Raw genomic sequence first — 15,896 nt, 5'->3', positions numbered from 1 at the left:
CCAGGAGCATGTGTGCGCAGAGCAGGCTGCTAATCTAAATGCCAGGGAGTGATTAAAGCATGCTCACAGTATAGTATAATATAGTGAGCGGAAACTCTAGACAATCCTTTCAATTTGAGTACATATGTTGCAACTTTTCATTGCCGTGCCAATCAGACGGGACCAAGTTTATTGACCGTAATGGAAAAAGACAAAAAAATTTGCGGTGTGCCATAGTGTAGACGTTTTGGATAAATTAAGTGACTCAGTAAAACAGAACATGTGCCAACTATGGCCAAACGCTTATAAAGGACCAGCTGCTGCGCCTCCTTGTGGCAGATAAGTACCACGAGGGAATTGGAAAAGCAAGGAACCACGGGGGGCTGCTGGCAAAGAGGACGGATCTTAGGTAGAATTATGGTCACTTTATTGAGGCTAAACGTTTCGGCACTGAAAAGGTGCCTTCATCAGGCCGTACTGCTACCTATGAGCAGTCCTCCTTTCCAGAGGTCCTTGAAAGGTCAGCAATGATTTAACTTCACCCTGAATAAGAATTTGGAGCCCGGTCTTAGAAAACTGGAACTGCAATTGTCGGCCCCATGTACATTTCGAAAACTGAAGGTGCGCTTAAGGGCTGGCGTTCACTTCTAGCAGATAATAGGGGATTAAAAACGACTGTGTTGCGTTAGACAATAGAAACACGATGTACCTTGTACACTTCTCGATGCTACTTACCTGGTTAAGACGACGGCTTTCTCTTTGTAGTTTTCGAGGAGCTCTACCCAGCGATTGGATTCGGTAGTGTACCTGAGAATACAGAAGGCTTAGCTAGGAGTCGGTAATAAATGTCAAATCAGCTGGAATTAGTGTCTTGATCAAAAGAACGCAACTTCAAAGAGAAGTTATCCTGTGGTTACAGGCAGACTGTGCTACCCGTCACTATCTGCCCCTATAGATATTCTGTTAGGCAAGGAGAGCCTATAATCGGCACTGCAGCCACTGACTTGCCAAGCACCGAGGGGATGAAACAGTGACAGCCACAGTGCGCGAGGTCGCTCACCCGAGCTGTAAAGGTCTAGTGAAGATGGCCAATTAACAGACTATTCCAGGTCTATTTCCTGTGAAACGCTCGCTGTTGCTGCCGCCCCTGGTGCGCTCATGGCTTTCTTAAGGTTGTTAGATTCAGCAGACTTTCCTCGAATCCCATTAATTACATCGGAGAGACTTTGAAGTTTTCCTTCTTAGATCAGTGGTGGAGAAAAAAAAAAAGCGAACAATTATCCTGACTGTTTTGCTCCTTCTGCTCTTGATTAGGTGTCAAGAGTATTTTACACAAAATCATTTAAGACTCTGCATTGGCTTTTGCTACCGGCCCGTTCTGCACTTAGCGGCTGGGTTCTCTCCAACTGCAGAAAGTAGGCTTGGAAGAGGCTCGATGTGACTTCTGGGAGCAGGTGCGACTACTGGAGGCAGGTCGGCTTGCTCCCAGGAGACAGCCGGCCATGATGTCAGAAAATACAGGCATAAAATATATGAAATCTCTGTATATACCATTTTGTGTATAATTGAGTGAACAAAATTGAGTTTTCTATAACCAAAAAGATCTGAATACACTAGCGACCAAAATTTCCCACACACTCATAGCATACTAATGAAAAATCGAGAAATACTACCTGGTGGAGACGTGGATAATAGTCCCAATGCGGATCCTCGGTTTCCGGTCCTCGCCAGTGCCGCCGGAAGCGCTGCATTGACCGCAGTTTCAGGGAGGCCAATCACAGACAGTATAAAAGATGAGCTGCTGCCCGAGGAAGCCAAACGCGCGTTGGGGCTGTTATCCACGTCTCCACCAGGTAGTATCTCTCTATTTCGCATTAGTACGCTATACGAGTGTCTAGGAACTGGCTGGGAAGCTTTCCTTCATTTATCCTCAAGCCTGATGGTGTGTTTGGCATAGCTTCTGGGATTGTGATTCATCATTATGAGAATTCTTTGATATGCACTTTACTTATTATTACTTTCTTATGTATTCATGTACTGATTCTCGTATTTATTAATATTGCACATGCACTTACTGATATGAATCACTAGTGATATACTCTGATCATATTGTAATCTAATTGTAGGATACTATACACCACCTTCTACCTTGTCTGTATTTTACTTACTGATACTCTGTCTCCCTGCTGTGGCATCTCATATCCATTTTTGATTCTATATGCTCCCTGGTCAGACGTGGAACTTTGTGTCGCTTCCCCGCCCCCTCTTTTTACCTTGTCCTTCTATGTGACTTTTTACTGAATATTGAAATAAAAATTCCTTTTATATTAATCTGATATGCTCCCGTTTCCTTTAATCTCTTTAGGGTTTAGTATCATGTGGAACAGCATTATTATTTCACCGTTTTTTTTTTTTCTTTGTGTATATATTTTGCCATGGGTAGTCGAATTTTGCCAAATTTCTTTGGCAAAGATAGGCAAATTTATCACCAGATGTCAGGAACCTTATTATTCTGAGATTGAAATCAGGCAAAAGCCAAAAAGAGGTGGCTATGGAATTCACCTGTTCTCAGAGTGAATGGTCACGTATATTAAAGTAAGAAAAAGAAGATTATGAAGCAGCTGACAAACCTAGAAGTGGACGACCATGGAAAACTTCCTCCAGAGTTGATCACATTATTAAGAAAAAGTCAGTATCTTCTAATGTCCATAAAAGTGCTGTACAGATTTTGCATGAATGAACGAAAAATATGGGGTCAAAACGAGTCGCCAAACGGTGGTGTGACGGCTCAGAGAAGTAGGGTTCAATGCACGAGTTCCAGTCAAGAAGCCTTTGATCTCTGCAAAGAACCGGAAGGTCCGACTTCAGTTTGCCAAAGAACACAGCCAATGGAAAGAGACAGATTGGTCTAAGGTGTTGTGGTCGGATGAATCCAGGTTCAATCTGCTTGGTAGTGATGGCAAGCACTATATATACAGCCCAATTGGAAAACATAATGATGCAAGGTACCAAACACCTACAGTGAAACATGGTGGAGGCAATGTCATGGTTTGGGGCGGCTTTTCAGCATCTGTCATTGGCCCTCTGCATTGAATTGATATAAATATGAATGCTACCATGTACAAAGATATACTGGAAAATGTAATCCTGCCACATGGTAAAACCAAAGTAGGCAGGGGATGGAAATTCCAGCAAGACAATGATCCTAAGCACACATCCAATTTATTCAAAAACTGGTTAGCAAAGAAAAATGTTCTCCTGTTACAATAGCCAAGGCCAATCACCTTATTTAACCCCTATAGAGCACTTTTGGGATGAGTTAGGGCGACGAGTTGGGGCCCGTACACATAGCAATGAGGATGAATTGTTTGCAGATTTGCAAATGGAATGGAGCAAGATCCCTCCAGAAGTCTTGAATACCCGAGTGGCTTCAATGCCTCGTCTGTGCGGTGAAGTAATTAAAGCAAGAGGTTATGCTACAAAATACTAATTTACGGCATTGTAAACAATGAATTACTCTCTATGTTGTGATCAATAAATAGTATATGGAAAACTTTTGTCCGTCAGTTTTCTTTAATTAAATGACAAAACCAAGATTCAAAAGCATTGTGGTTAAAATTAAAAGTTTTGCATGATGACATTTCAATTCATCACCAGGGAAATGTCATCACAACAACCAGATAGGAGTAATCACACTTAAAAAAAAAAAAAAAAAAAAAAAAGCAAAACTTTTGGTCGCTACTGTAGATCACATCTCTATAGGTAAATTGTTAAAGGAAATCTGTCAGCAGGTTTTTGCTATGTAATCTGAAGACAGCATGCTGTAGGGGCAACACAGATTTCGGTGATGTCTCTATTATAAAGCTCTGTGCTGCATACTTGGAATGATGGTTTTAGCACCAGGAGTTGATCATTGCTCAGACCACAGCAGCACATGCCTAGTAGTCTGACACACCCACTCCTGTAATTGTCTGTAGACAGTGAGCAGCCTATGTACATACAGAGCTTGGTGGGGGCGGGGTTTGCTTTCTCAGCTCTGCTGCATTGCTAAATCTAAAAAGTCTGATTGTGTCAGAACAGTTGCACCCAGTAAACTAAATGATACATCGTTGGAATCAGGGTCTCTGTCTCTATCATGCTGCTCTCAGATGAGGTAGCAAAAACCTGCTGACAGATCCCCTTTAATAATTCAAAGGCCTTCAGGTGATCAGGTTGCACTTGCCAATCTTTATTGGTAAAGCTTATGGTAACTATGATTACTAGGGCTCCTGAGAGCTTAAATACCTTCCTAGTTTAGTGACGCCATTAGCAGTGATATAATGAGGCCAGAGACTCTCCACTCTGAGTGATTTCAATGCGATAAAGGATAATCAGGACATCGCAAAACAAGAGAACTACGGAAAGATACAACACTGTGATTCTTTGTGAGCATATTAGAGAGAAAGCGAACAGGTTAATCAACACCGTTCTGTGATCAGAAAGGGAGATGTACAAAAATAGGTATCAAATACCCAGGCATGGGTCAATAACCCCTTCATGCCCACTATTTTTCTGGGGTTTTTTGACAATTTTTCCAAGAGACATAATATTTTTTATTTTTTCCCCATCCGCAGAATTATAATAGCGTGGTTTTGACAGGAAGAGTTGTAGAGAAAAAAAAAAAAAAGTTAATTTCTGCCACTGGTTTGTCTTTACGGCATTGACTGAAGAAAAAGTGACGGTGAATGATTGTGTGGTTACAGCAATTACAAAACTTGGAGCGTGTTTTTGAGTTAGCTTCGTCAAAGACCTGCAACATTTTCTTTTCATCAGTCGTTTGAGCCGCGTGAAAGCTTGTTCTTGGCGTAGCGAGCTGACTTTTTTTTTTTTTAAGATACAAATTTTTGGTATATATGACATTTTGATTGCTTTTTGTAGCATTTCCTTCTAGGGAGGTACAAAACGAGCGTTTTGATTTTCTTTTTACAGCGTCATACAGGAAAAATCATTTTACAGTAGGGGTGACAGAGGTTTTTAATTTTATTTATTTATGATGGGGCAAGGCAGAATGAGGACAATTACATTTTTTTTTTTTGCTGTTTTGTTTTCTTTTTATTTAGTCCCTTCCGAGAAACTGATTCTGCGATTATTTCTACTATTTACTGCAATACCACGGTATTGCCGTATACAAGGAAAATCATGCCCGTGGTTGACCTTCAAAGCAGAACCAAGATGGCAGTGACAGGTGCAGACCCTTGGTTGCCATGGTAACACATCAGTACCCCGCAGTTGCATCGCAGGGGCGGGTGGTGGGGGCGATGGAGCCCGGAGTGTGTGCATATCAGTGCTCACTCTATTGATATCCAGTGGTGGTGGATTCTCATGCATTGTGTATAAGAGCAGACTTTATAATAAAGAAAGAGGTTATAAATTGGAAAAAAAAAACAAACAAAAAAAAACTTACTTTGCAATGTCAACCTTAATGTCAGCCTGATTTGCCTCAAGTTGTTCTTCATTTTCATCAGAACTTTTGAAAGCAAAAAAAGATGTATTAACTAAGTGGATATAGTTTATGTAAAAGGCAAACATATAGATTCCTTTCATTTCATGTCCAAAGTCATCTGCCACGCTGAGTTGTATTGAAAGCCAAGTACAAAGGAGAAGCTGGTTACCACCCCCTCCTTCTGAGCCTTTAATCACCGACACATCGGGCATAGACTCCATGTTATTTTTCTCTGCGAGACAATAAAAAGACAAGAGTCCTGAGAGGTGAAAAAGGTGAAGGCTCCGCATGACGTTAGCCCATGAGAGCCAACATGATTGGCAATGATAGACACGTACTTTGTGCTCCAGGAATAAAAAGGGGTGGTGAACACAAATTATCAAATACCCACAGGCTAGGTGGCTCAGTGGTTAGCACTGTTGCTTTGCAGCGCTCGGGTCCTGCAAGGAGTTTGTATGTTCTCCCCATGTTTGCGTGGGTATCCTCCGGCTTCCTCCCACGCCCCAATGTGAGCCCCAATGGGGACAGAGATGATAATGTCTTTAAAGCGCTGTGGAATATGATGGAGCTATCTAAGCACACTTGCTGATCGGTGGAGTTCCGACCAACGAGACCCGCATCAAGTAGCAGACGTGTTAAGCTTTATCCCCATTAAAATGGAGTGGCAGTGCACGTACTTGTCCGTCCTCCCAGCAATCGGCTCCCCCCCCCCGCCCCCCAACAGCCACAAAGAGAATTAATAGGGCAGTGGTCAGGCAGCCAAACTCCCGCGCCATTCTGTGTCGAGGATCGAAGTTACGTGATCTCCTGATCGGTATGGGTCCCAGTGGATGTGATACTCACCACTCATCCTGAGCATAGGCAATAACTTGTTTTTAACTGGACAACCCCTTTACCCCCGAGGGTGGTTTGCACGTTAAGGACCCGGCTAATTTTTACAATTCTGACCATTGTCACTATATGAGGCAATTACTCTGAAACGCTTCAACAGATCCCGCTGATTCTGAGATTGTTTTTTCGTGACATATTGTACTTCATGATAGTGGTAACATTTCTTCGATAACTCTTAAGTTTATTTGTGAAAAAAAAACGGAAATCAGAGAGATATGTCATACAAAATAGTTAATAAATAACATTTCCCACATGTCTACTTTACATCAGCACAGTTTTGGAACCAAAATTTTTTTTCGATTGGGAGCTATAAAGGGTTAAAAGTTGACCAGCGATTTCTAAATTTTCCGACAAAATGTACAAAACCATTTTTTAAGGGACCGCATCACATTTGAAGTGACTTTGAGGGGCCTTTATGACAGAAAATACCCAAAAAGTGACACCATTCTAAAAACTGCACCCCTCAAGGTGCTCAAAACCACATTCAATAACTTTATTAACCCTTCAAGTGCTTCACAGGAATTTTTGGAATGTGGAAGAAAAAAATGAACATTTCACTTTTTTCACAAAACTTTTAATTTAGACCCCAATTTTTTTATTTTTGCAGGAATAACAGGAAAAAATGGGCCCCAAAATTTGTGGTACAATTTCTCCTGAGCACACCAATACCCCATATGTGGGGGAAAACCACTGTTTGGGTGCACGGCAAGGCACGGAAGGGAAGGAGCGCCATTTGACTTTTTGAATGTAAAATTTGCTTGAATAATTAGTAGATGCCATGTTGCGTTTGGGGAGCCCCTGATGTGCCTAAACAGTGGAAACCCCCCACAAGTAACCTCATTTTGGACACTAGCACCCCCTCAAAGATTTTATCAAGGTGTATAGTGAACATTTTGAACCCAGAGGTACGACACAGAATTTGATATTAGGTCATGATATTGAATAAGTTGTCATTAGTCTTGAGCGCAAGTGCTCGCTACTTGAGTTTGCATCGGGTACTCAGGTATGCACCAAGTATCGCGGGTGCTGGAGTGACATGCTCGAGCCCCCGCCCACATGTTTCATGGTTATTAGACACCCAAAAAAAAAAAAAAACAATATGAGGGATCGCTCATGCATGGCAGGCAATCCTCGCGAAGTTTTTTTGGCTGTATAACAGCTGCAAAACATATGGGGAGGAGACTCGAGCACCCGCTATACTCAGTGCATACCCGAGCACCCGATGCAAACTCAAGCAGAGAGCACTTGTGTTCACTAGTCGCCATATCGTCACTATTTTTTTTTTTTTCTTTACTTTTGAAAAAATCCCAACCCCAACCCTAGAGTCTATTATTTACGCCGTTTCTGGTGTGGTATAAGTGATTAGACCGCTTTATTCGTCGGGTCGGTGCAATTACAGAAATACCAGATTCATATTGGGTTTTTATGATTGACAGCTGTCACACACTAAAAAGATGCTTTTTTTTTTGCAAAGACTAGTTTTGCATCGCCATATTTTGAGCGCTATAATTTGTCCGTATTTCGGCCGACAGTCATGTGACGGCTTGTTTTTTGCGGGACAAGTTGACGTTTTTATTGGTACCATTTTTGGGCACGTGACATTTTTTGATCGCTTTCTATTCCGATTTTTGGGAGGGGGAATAAACAAAAACCAACCATTCCGGAATTGTGTTTTTTTTTTCCCTGTTCCGCGTGTGGTAAAATTGATAAGGCAGCTTTATTCTTCGGATCAGTACGTTAACAGCGGTACTACATTTATATTGTTTTTCTATGTTTTGGCGCTTTTACAAAATAAAAACTATTTTATAGAAAAAAAAATTTTTGCATCGCTTTATTCTGAGCGCTATAACTTTTTTATTTTACAGCTGCTGGAGCTGTATGGTGGCTTGTTTTTTTGCAGGACAAGATGACGTTTTCAGCAACACCCTTTTTATTTGAATTCGTCTTTTTGAACGCGTTTTATTGCATTTTTTGCTTGGAGTTATGATGATAAAGAAATATATATATATATATATATATATATATATATATATATATATATATATATATATATATATATATATATATATATATATATATATATATATATATATATATATATATATATATATAATTCTATTTTTTTTTTTTTTACAGTGTTCACTAAAGGGGTTAACTAGTGGGACAGTTTTATAGAACAGGTCGTTCCGGAAGTGGCAATACCATATATGGGTACTTTTATTGTTTTTATTTCCACAATAATATTTATTTATGGGTACAATATATTTTTATTTTTTTTGATTTTTTTTTTCCTTCATATTCTAATTCTTTTTTTTACTTTTACACCTTGTCCCACTATGGGACTTTCACATTTTATTTTCAGATTGCCTGTATAGCATAGAGAGCAGCAGCAGCTCCCTGTGCTATAAAGGCTGTCACTGCTGCAGAGTGAGAAGATAATTTGGTCATGCACTGCGCATGACCAAAGAATCTTCCTGCTGTCTGGTGACCCGGATGTTATCACTACAACATCGGGTCGTCATGGCAACATACGGGAGCCGCGGCAGACAACATTGGATGCCGGCAGGAGAGGCGAGTATCGGCGATCACCTCCCCTTGCCCCCGCAATGCTGCGATCGACTTTGATCGCAGCACTGAGGGGGTTAATGTGCAGGGAGAGGGTGCAGGACCGCTCCCTCCACATTGTCACAGCTGACACAAGGCGGCAATCGCCCCGCACCGCTTGTGTGCGGTCGCGATCACCATATGACCTAATAGCACGTCATTGCTCCAATCGGCCCAGGTCACCATGACGTACTATTAGGTCACACGTCAGAAAGGGGTTAATGGGAGTAAAATCCTGAGCCATTTTAACCACTAACATTACAGATAAATGTTATTAGACGGAGCAGGGAGGCAATATCGAATTTGATGGCGATTCAACAGTGTCAAGTTCTGGGTGACAAGTCTGTAATACAGACACAAAAATGGCATCCATATTGTTACAAGCCTAGTATTATCACTACAGGGAATGATTTGGTCTGATCACATAACCAGACTGCTAATGATGTCTTCACATTGCATTTAGAGGCGTGAGTCCACAGTGTGCCACCGAATGTGTGCACTCGACGTATTTCATTGGATGCCTACACTGCTGCCTTATAATATCATCTACTGTCCTTTAAATTTTATCTTTCTCCCATAAACATTAGGTCCTCGTTAAAGGGTTCCTTCTAACTATAAAAGGATTGTCAAAAGCAAACTTCTTTAACCCCTTCACAACATGTGCCATATATGTACAGCGCATGGCGTGTCTCCCCCACAGCTCAGTGCCGGAGTCCACATCTTTCCCGGCACATGGCAGTCATGTGCCCCTAACAGCCGCAGGTGGAATCAAAATGATCAGATGAGGAGACTATTGAAGCAAGTATTAAGTAGATAAAAAAAGTTTAATAAAAAAATTATATATATATATATATATATATATATATATATATATATATATATATATATATATATATATATATATATATATATATATATATATATATATATATATATATATATATATATATATATATATATATATATATATATATATATATACACACAGTTATATGAAAAAGTTTGGGCACCCCTATTAATCTTAAGCTTAATGTTTTATAAAAATTGGTGTTTTTGCAACAGCTATTTCAGTTTGATATATGTAATAACTGTTGGACACAGTAATGTTTCTGCCTTGAAATGAGGTTTATTGTACTAACAGAAAATGTGCAATGTGCATTCAAACAAAATTTGACAGGTGCATAAGTATGGGCACCCTTATCATTTTCTTGTTTTAAATACTCCTACCAACTTTTTACTGACTTACTAAAGCACTTTATTTGGTTTTGTAACCTCATTGAGCTTTGAACTTCATAGCCAGGTGTATGCAATCATGAGAAAAGCTACTTAAAGTGGCCACTTGCAAGTTGTTCTCCTGTTTGAATCTCCTCTGAAGAGTGGCATCATGGGCTCCTCAAAACAACTGTCAAATGATCTGAAAACAAAGATTATTCAACATAGTTGTTCAGGGGAAGGATACAAAAAGCTGTCTCAGAGATTTAACCTGTCAGTTTCCACTGTGAGGAACATAGTAAGGAAATGGAAGAACACAGGGACAGTTCTTGCTAAGGCCAGAAATGGCAGGCCAAGAAAAACATCAGAAAGGCAGAGAAGGATGGTGAGATCAGTCAAGGACAATCCTCAGACCACCTCCAGAGAGCTGCAGCATCAACTTGCTGCAGATGGTGTCACTGTGGATCGGTCAACTATACAACGCACTTTGCACAAGGAGCAGCTGTATGGGAGAATGATGCGAAAGAAGCCGTTTCTGCAAGCACGCCACAAACAGAGTCGGCTGAGGTATGCAAAAGCACATTTGGAGAAGCCAATTTTTTTTTGGAAGAAGGTCCTGTGGACATGTGAAACCAAGATTGAGTTGTTTGGTCATACAAAAAGGAGTTGTGCATGGCGGCAAAAAAACACAGCATTCCAAGAAAAACACTTGCTACCCACAGTAAAATTTGGTGGAGGTTCCATCATGCTTTGGGGCTGTGTGGCCAATGCAGACACCGGGAATCTTGTTAAAGTTGAGGGACGCATGGATTCCACTCAGTATCAGCAGATTCTTGACAATAATGTTCAAGAATCAGTGACAAAGTTGAAGTTAAGCAGGGGATGGATCTTTCAGCAAGACAATGTTCCAAAACACAGCTCCAAATCTACTCAGGCATTCATGCAGAGGAACAATTACAATGTTCTGGAATGGCCATCCCAGTCCCCAGACCGGAATATCATTGAACACCTGTGGGATCATTTGAAGAGGGCTGTCCATGCTCGGCGACAATCAAACTTAACTGAACTGGAATTGTTTTATAAGAGGAATGGTCAAAAATACCTTCATCCAGGATCCAGGAAATCATTAAAAGCTACAGGAAGCGACTAGAGGCTGTTATTTTTGCAAAAGGAGGATCTACTAAATATTAATGTCACTTTTCTGGTGAGGTGCCCATACTTATGCACCTGTCAAATTTTGTTTGAATGCAGATTGCACATTTTCTGTTAGTACAATAAACCTCATTTCAAGGCAGAAACATTACTGTGTCCAACAGTTATTACATATATCAAACTGAAAGAGCTGCTGCAAAAACACCAATTTTTATAAAACAGTAAGCTTAAGATTAATAGGGGTGCCCAAACTTTTTCATATAACACACACATTCACATTGAAGGCATCAAAACTGAATTTACACATGTGGAATTATATGCTTAACCAAAAAGTGTGAAACAACTGAAAATGTCTTATATTCTAGCTTCTTCAAAGTAGCCACCTTTTGCTTTGAGGACTGCTTTGCACACTATTGGCATTCTCTTCATGAGCTTCAAGAGGTAGTCACCGGAAATGGTCTTCCAACAATCTTGAAGGAGTTCCCAGAGATGCTTAGCACTTGTTGGCCCTTTTGCCTTCACTCTGCGGTCCAGCTCACCCCAAACCATCTCGATTGGGTTCAGGTCTGGTGACTGTGAAGGCCAGATCATCTGGCATAGCACCCCATCATTCTCCTTCTTGGTCAAATAGCCCTTACACAGCCTGGAGGTGTGTTTGGGGTCATTGTCCTGTTGAAAAATAAATGATGGTCCAACTAAACGCAAACCGGATGGAATAGCATGCCGCTGCAAGATGCTGTGGTAGCCATGCTGGTTCAGTATGCCTTCAATTTTGAATAAACAGTGCCACCAGCAAAGCACCCCCACACCATCACACCTCCTCCTCCATGCTTCACGGTGGGAACCAGGCATGTAGAGTCCATCCGTTCACCTTTTCTTCGTCGCACAAAGACACGGTGGTTGGAACCAAAGATCTCAAATTTGGACTCATCAGACCAAAGCACAGATTTCCACTGGTCTAATGTCCATTCCTTGTGTTCTTTAGCCCAAACAAGTCTCTTCTGCTTGTTGCCTGACCTTAGCAGTGATTTCCTAGCAGCTATTTTGCCATGAAGGCCTGCTGCACAAAGTCTCCTCTTAACAGTTGTTGTAGAGATGTGTCTGCTGCTAGAACTCTGTGTGGCATTGACCTGGTCTCTAATCTGAGCTGCTGTTAACCTGCGATTTCTGAGGCTGGTGACTCGGATAAACTTATCCTCAGAAGCAGAGGTGACTCTTGGTCTTCCTTTCCTGGGGTGGTCCTCATGTGAGCCAGTTTCTTTGTAGCGCTTGATGGTTTTTGCAACTGCACTTGGGGACACTTTCAAAGTTTGCCCAATTTTTTCTCACTGACTGACCTTCATTTCTTAAAGTAATGATGGCCACTCGTTTTTCTTTACTTAGAATTTCTATTATGGCAAGAAAAAAGCAGCTAACAGTCTATTCAGTAGGACTATCAGCAGTGCATCCACCAGACTTCTGCACAACACAACTGATGGTCCCAACCCCATTTATAAGGCAAGAAATCACACTTATTAAACCTGACAGGGCACACCTGTGAAGTGAAAACCATTTCCGGTGACTACCTCTTGAAGCTCATCAAGAGAATGCCAAGAGTGTGCAAAGCAGTCATCAAAGCAAAAGGTGGCTACTTTGAAGAACCTAGAATATAAGACATATTTTCAGTTGTTTCACACTTTTTTGTTAAGTATATAATTCCACATGTGGTAATTCATAGTTTTGATGCCTTCAGTGTGAATGTACAATTTTCATAGTCATGAAAATACAGAAAAATCTTTAAATGAGAAGATGTGTCCAAACTTTTGGTCTGTACTGTATATACATACATATTTCAAATAACCCCCCTGCCGCCCCATTCAAAATAAAACTAAAAAAAAAAAAAAATATATCAAAAACCCACATATTTGTTATCGAAAGATCTATCAATATATAAAAAGAATTAATCTGATCGGTAAACAGCGTAACGAGAAAAATAGATCAAAAAGCCAGAATTAATTTTTTTTGACCTCCGCAACATTGCAATAAAATGCAATAATGGGCGATCAAAACATTGTATCTGCCCTTAAATGGAATCAATAAAAACGTCAGCTCGGCACAAAAAATAAGTCCTCAGCCAACCACCGAAAAATGGAGATGCTGCGAGTCTCGGAAAATTGCGCTTTTTTTTTTTTTTTTTTTTTTTTTTAAAAAAAACAAACTTTTGGATTTTTTTTTTCCCACCACTTAAATAATAAACCTATACACGTTTGGCATCGATGAACTCGTATTAACCTGGAGAATTATAATGGCAGGTCAGTTTTAGTGTTTAGTGAACATTGTAAAAAAACAACAAAAAACAAAAAAACAACTGTGGAATTGTACTTTTTCTCTGCAATTTCACCGCACTTGGAATTTTTTCCCATTTTTCAGTACAAGATATGGTAAAACCAATGATGTCGTTCAAAAGTACAACTGTTCCCACAAAAAACAAGCCCGCACATGGCCAGATTGACCGAAAAATAAAAAAGTTAGGGCTCTGGGAAGAAGAGGAGTAAAAAAAATTAAAGTGCAAAAATGGGAAAGAGCCGCGGCCACTGTATTGAATTATCTCAGCAGTCACCTGGTCAACTTCTCCGTACATCTCTGAAAAGTTCCACGATGGTACAATCGTTCTACGAAACATTTAAACTTTTCTTTCACCGACATGACTAAAGAATGAAAACACATTTGGTTAATATTTGCATCCTTCACTCCTGAATGTTCAGCAATATTAGCTGCTCGTACTCGCACTGACCAAAGTAGCTTATAAGCAGATCTATCTAAAAACAGGGACCTCCTTAGTCTTAAAACTCTACATATACACTCATTAACATCTACAGTTAGGTCCATATATATTTGGACAGAGATGTGGCGCCCAGCTGTGCTTGGAGCCACAGATCCTATAGGGGTGCATTAAAGGATTCCTACACCTCCACCTTCCACCTCAGACCACTAGAGGGAGCCCGTTAGGGAGATAAACAGGGAGATAAACAGGGAAGGTGGACCCAGGCAGAGGGTGGATTCAGCAGTTCCTCTGGAGAGTTCAGCAAGTACAGACCTGAATACAGGGTCGAGCTCAGTCTAGTCTGGCGTCTACAGAGAGTCAAGTCTGAGAGAGGTCAGCCTGCAGTGGAGCCCAGTCCAGACGCAGTTGTAGCTCAGTTAGAGCTCAAGGTGTGCCGGCGCCATAAGATCGGTGAAGCGCGGCAAGCTGCCGCTAGTGTGCATAGCCTAGTGAGGGCCCGAGCGTGGCCGAAGGCGAGTGGAAAGTGAGTAGCATTGGGGGCAGAGGAGCTGTACAAGTTCACCCCAGAAAGCATATACCGGACACCGGGTCCGAGCTTACCGGGATCTCTAGGACCCAGTAGGACATAACCGGAATCCCTGGAAGACTTCAAGTCCCAGGATCACCTAAGAGCTGATAAGTAACAGAGCCAGGAGTCATGGAGACCCCGCAAGCTGGGAGCGCATGCTCCAAGAGAAGGCCCTACCATAAAGTCAGCCGGTGCAGTACAGAAACCAGGTTAGGCCTAGCTCCAGGCAGGTCAGAAACTTACCACACAAAGGTAATAAACAGGAGGCCCTACACCCGCTCACTGGGGAGGATCCTGATATGCACCCTTCACCCTACAGTGCTGCGGGACGTGCCTGAATTTCCATCAGTAAAAGGTACTGAAGTGACTATCGTGTCTGTCCTTGTTCTTGCTCTGACCCGGCTGGGTCCCATCTGTCCTGCATCCTTAAATCCCCGCTGCCCTGAGGCCTAGCTCCACTTGTGGGGAGCTATACCACGCAAGCTGCCTTAACACCGGCCTCAGTGGGCTGCCGCATGGACAGGAGTGGGCAATCCCTTCGTTATGTCATTCTCAATTAAGCAGATAAAAGGCCTGGAGTTGATTTGAAAAATAAAATGTTGAACCTGACCAGCGAATACACTTGGACCCCAGCTGCCAGGAAGAAATTAACTTTATCCCCTCCCCCCCCCCCCCCCCCGGCAGCGGTCGGGTTTCAATCACGGGGCGGCGCGAGCACGGGTTCAGGCACCGCTCCATGTATAGAGAGCGGCGGCTGTTATCTGCGTGACAGCGTGGCAAATCAGGATGTTCGTGGGCAGAGCCGATTTTTTGGCGCGAACAAGCCGGAACCCTGAACACGAATTTGAAATGCCGAACAAATTCGCTCAACACTAGTGGTGATCACTTATTAATAATGCCTAAAGTCCACAGAGAATCCAGGTCATCTTTAAAAAAAGAGGAGCGTTCACCAGTATGAGCATGTTAAACTGAAAAGCGCGTAGGGGACCCTGGAGCCACATTCTAACTTTGGTAACTTGTCTATCTATGCTACATTTTGTTAGATACCTTTGGTTTTGTTTTTCTATGCCTTGATTAATCCTATATGGAATACAGATTGTGGAGGCTACTAAATACTATTGCAACTTATATTTACAATTTTGGTCCAGTTATATCTTCCTATATGGTTATTTAAGACTTTGATGTACTCATATCAAATGTATTATATTATATATTTACTCTGGCATGTGGTACCAGTTTCTTTT

The 15,896-nt window shown here is 41.5% G+C and overlaps 1 protein-coding gene across 4 annotated transcripts in view; it reads right to left on the bottom strand.

The window, feature by feature from the left end:
* DSN1 (DSN1 component of MIS12 kinetochore complex) overlaps window positions 1-15,896 on the bottom strand; it is a 79,848-nt gene that overhangs the window by 15,294 nt on the left and 48,658 nt on the right. For 3 of the 4 annotated variants that reach the window (XM_073654163.1, XM_073654166.1, XM_073654167.1), the window contains exons 5-7: window positions 13,920-14,007; window positions 5,423-5,485; window positions 715-786 (exon numbers count right to left, since the gene is read on the bottom strand). In XM_073654163.1, coding sequence (XP_073510264.1) covers window positions 715-786; window positions 5,423-5,485; window positions 13,920-14,007 — 223 coding nt within the window. The remainder of the gene's footprint in view (window positions 1-714; window positions 787-5,422; window positions 5,486-13,919; window positions 14,008-15,896) is intronic. The other variant, XM_073654165.1, reaches the window with a different exon arrangement.

Source organism: Phyllobates terribilis, unplaced genomic scaffold (assembly GCF_046119375.1).
Source record: "Phyllobates terribilis strain yellow unplaced genomic scaffold, ASM4611937v1 Scaffold_11__3_contigs__length_659146591, whole genome shotgun sequence".
NCBI lineage: Eukaryota > Metazoa > Chordata > Amphibia > Anura > Dendrobatidae > Phyllobates > Phyllobates terribilis.
Note: the sequence above shows the minus strand (reverse complement) of the source record. Positions and strands in the feature narration are given on the sequence as shown.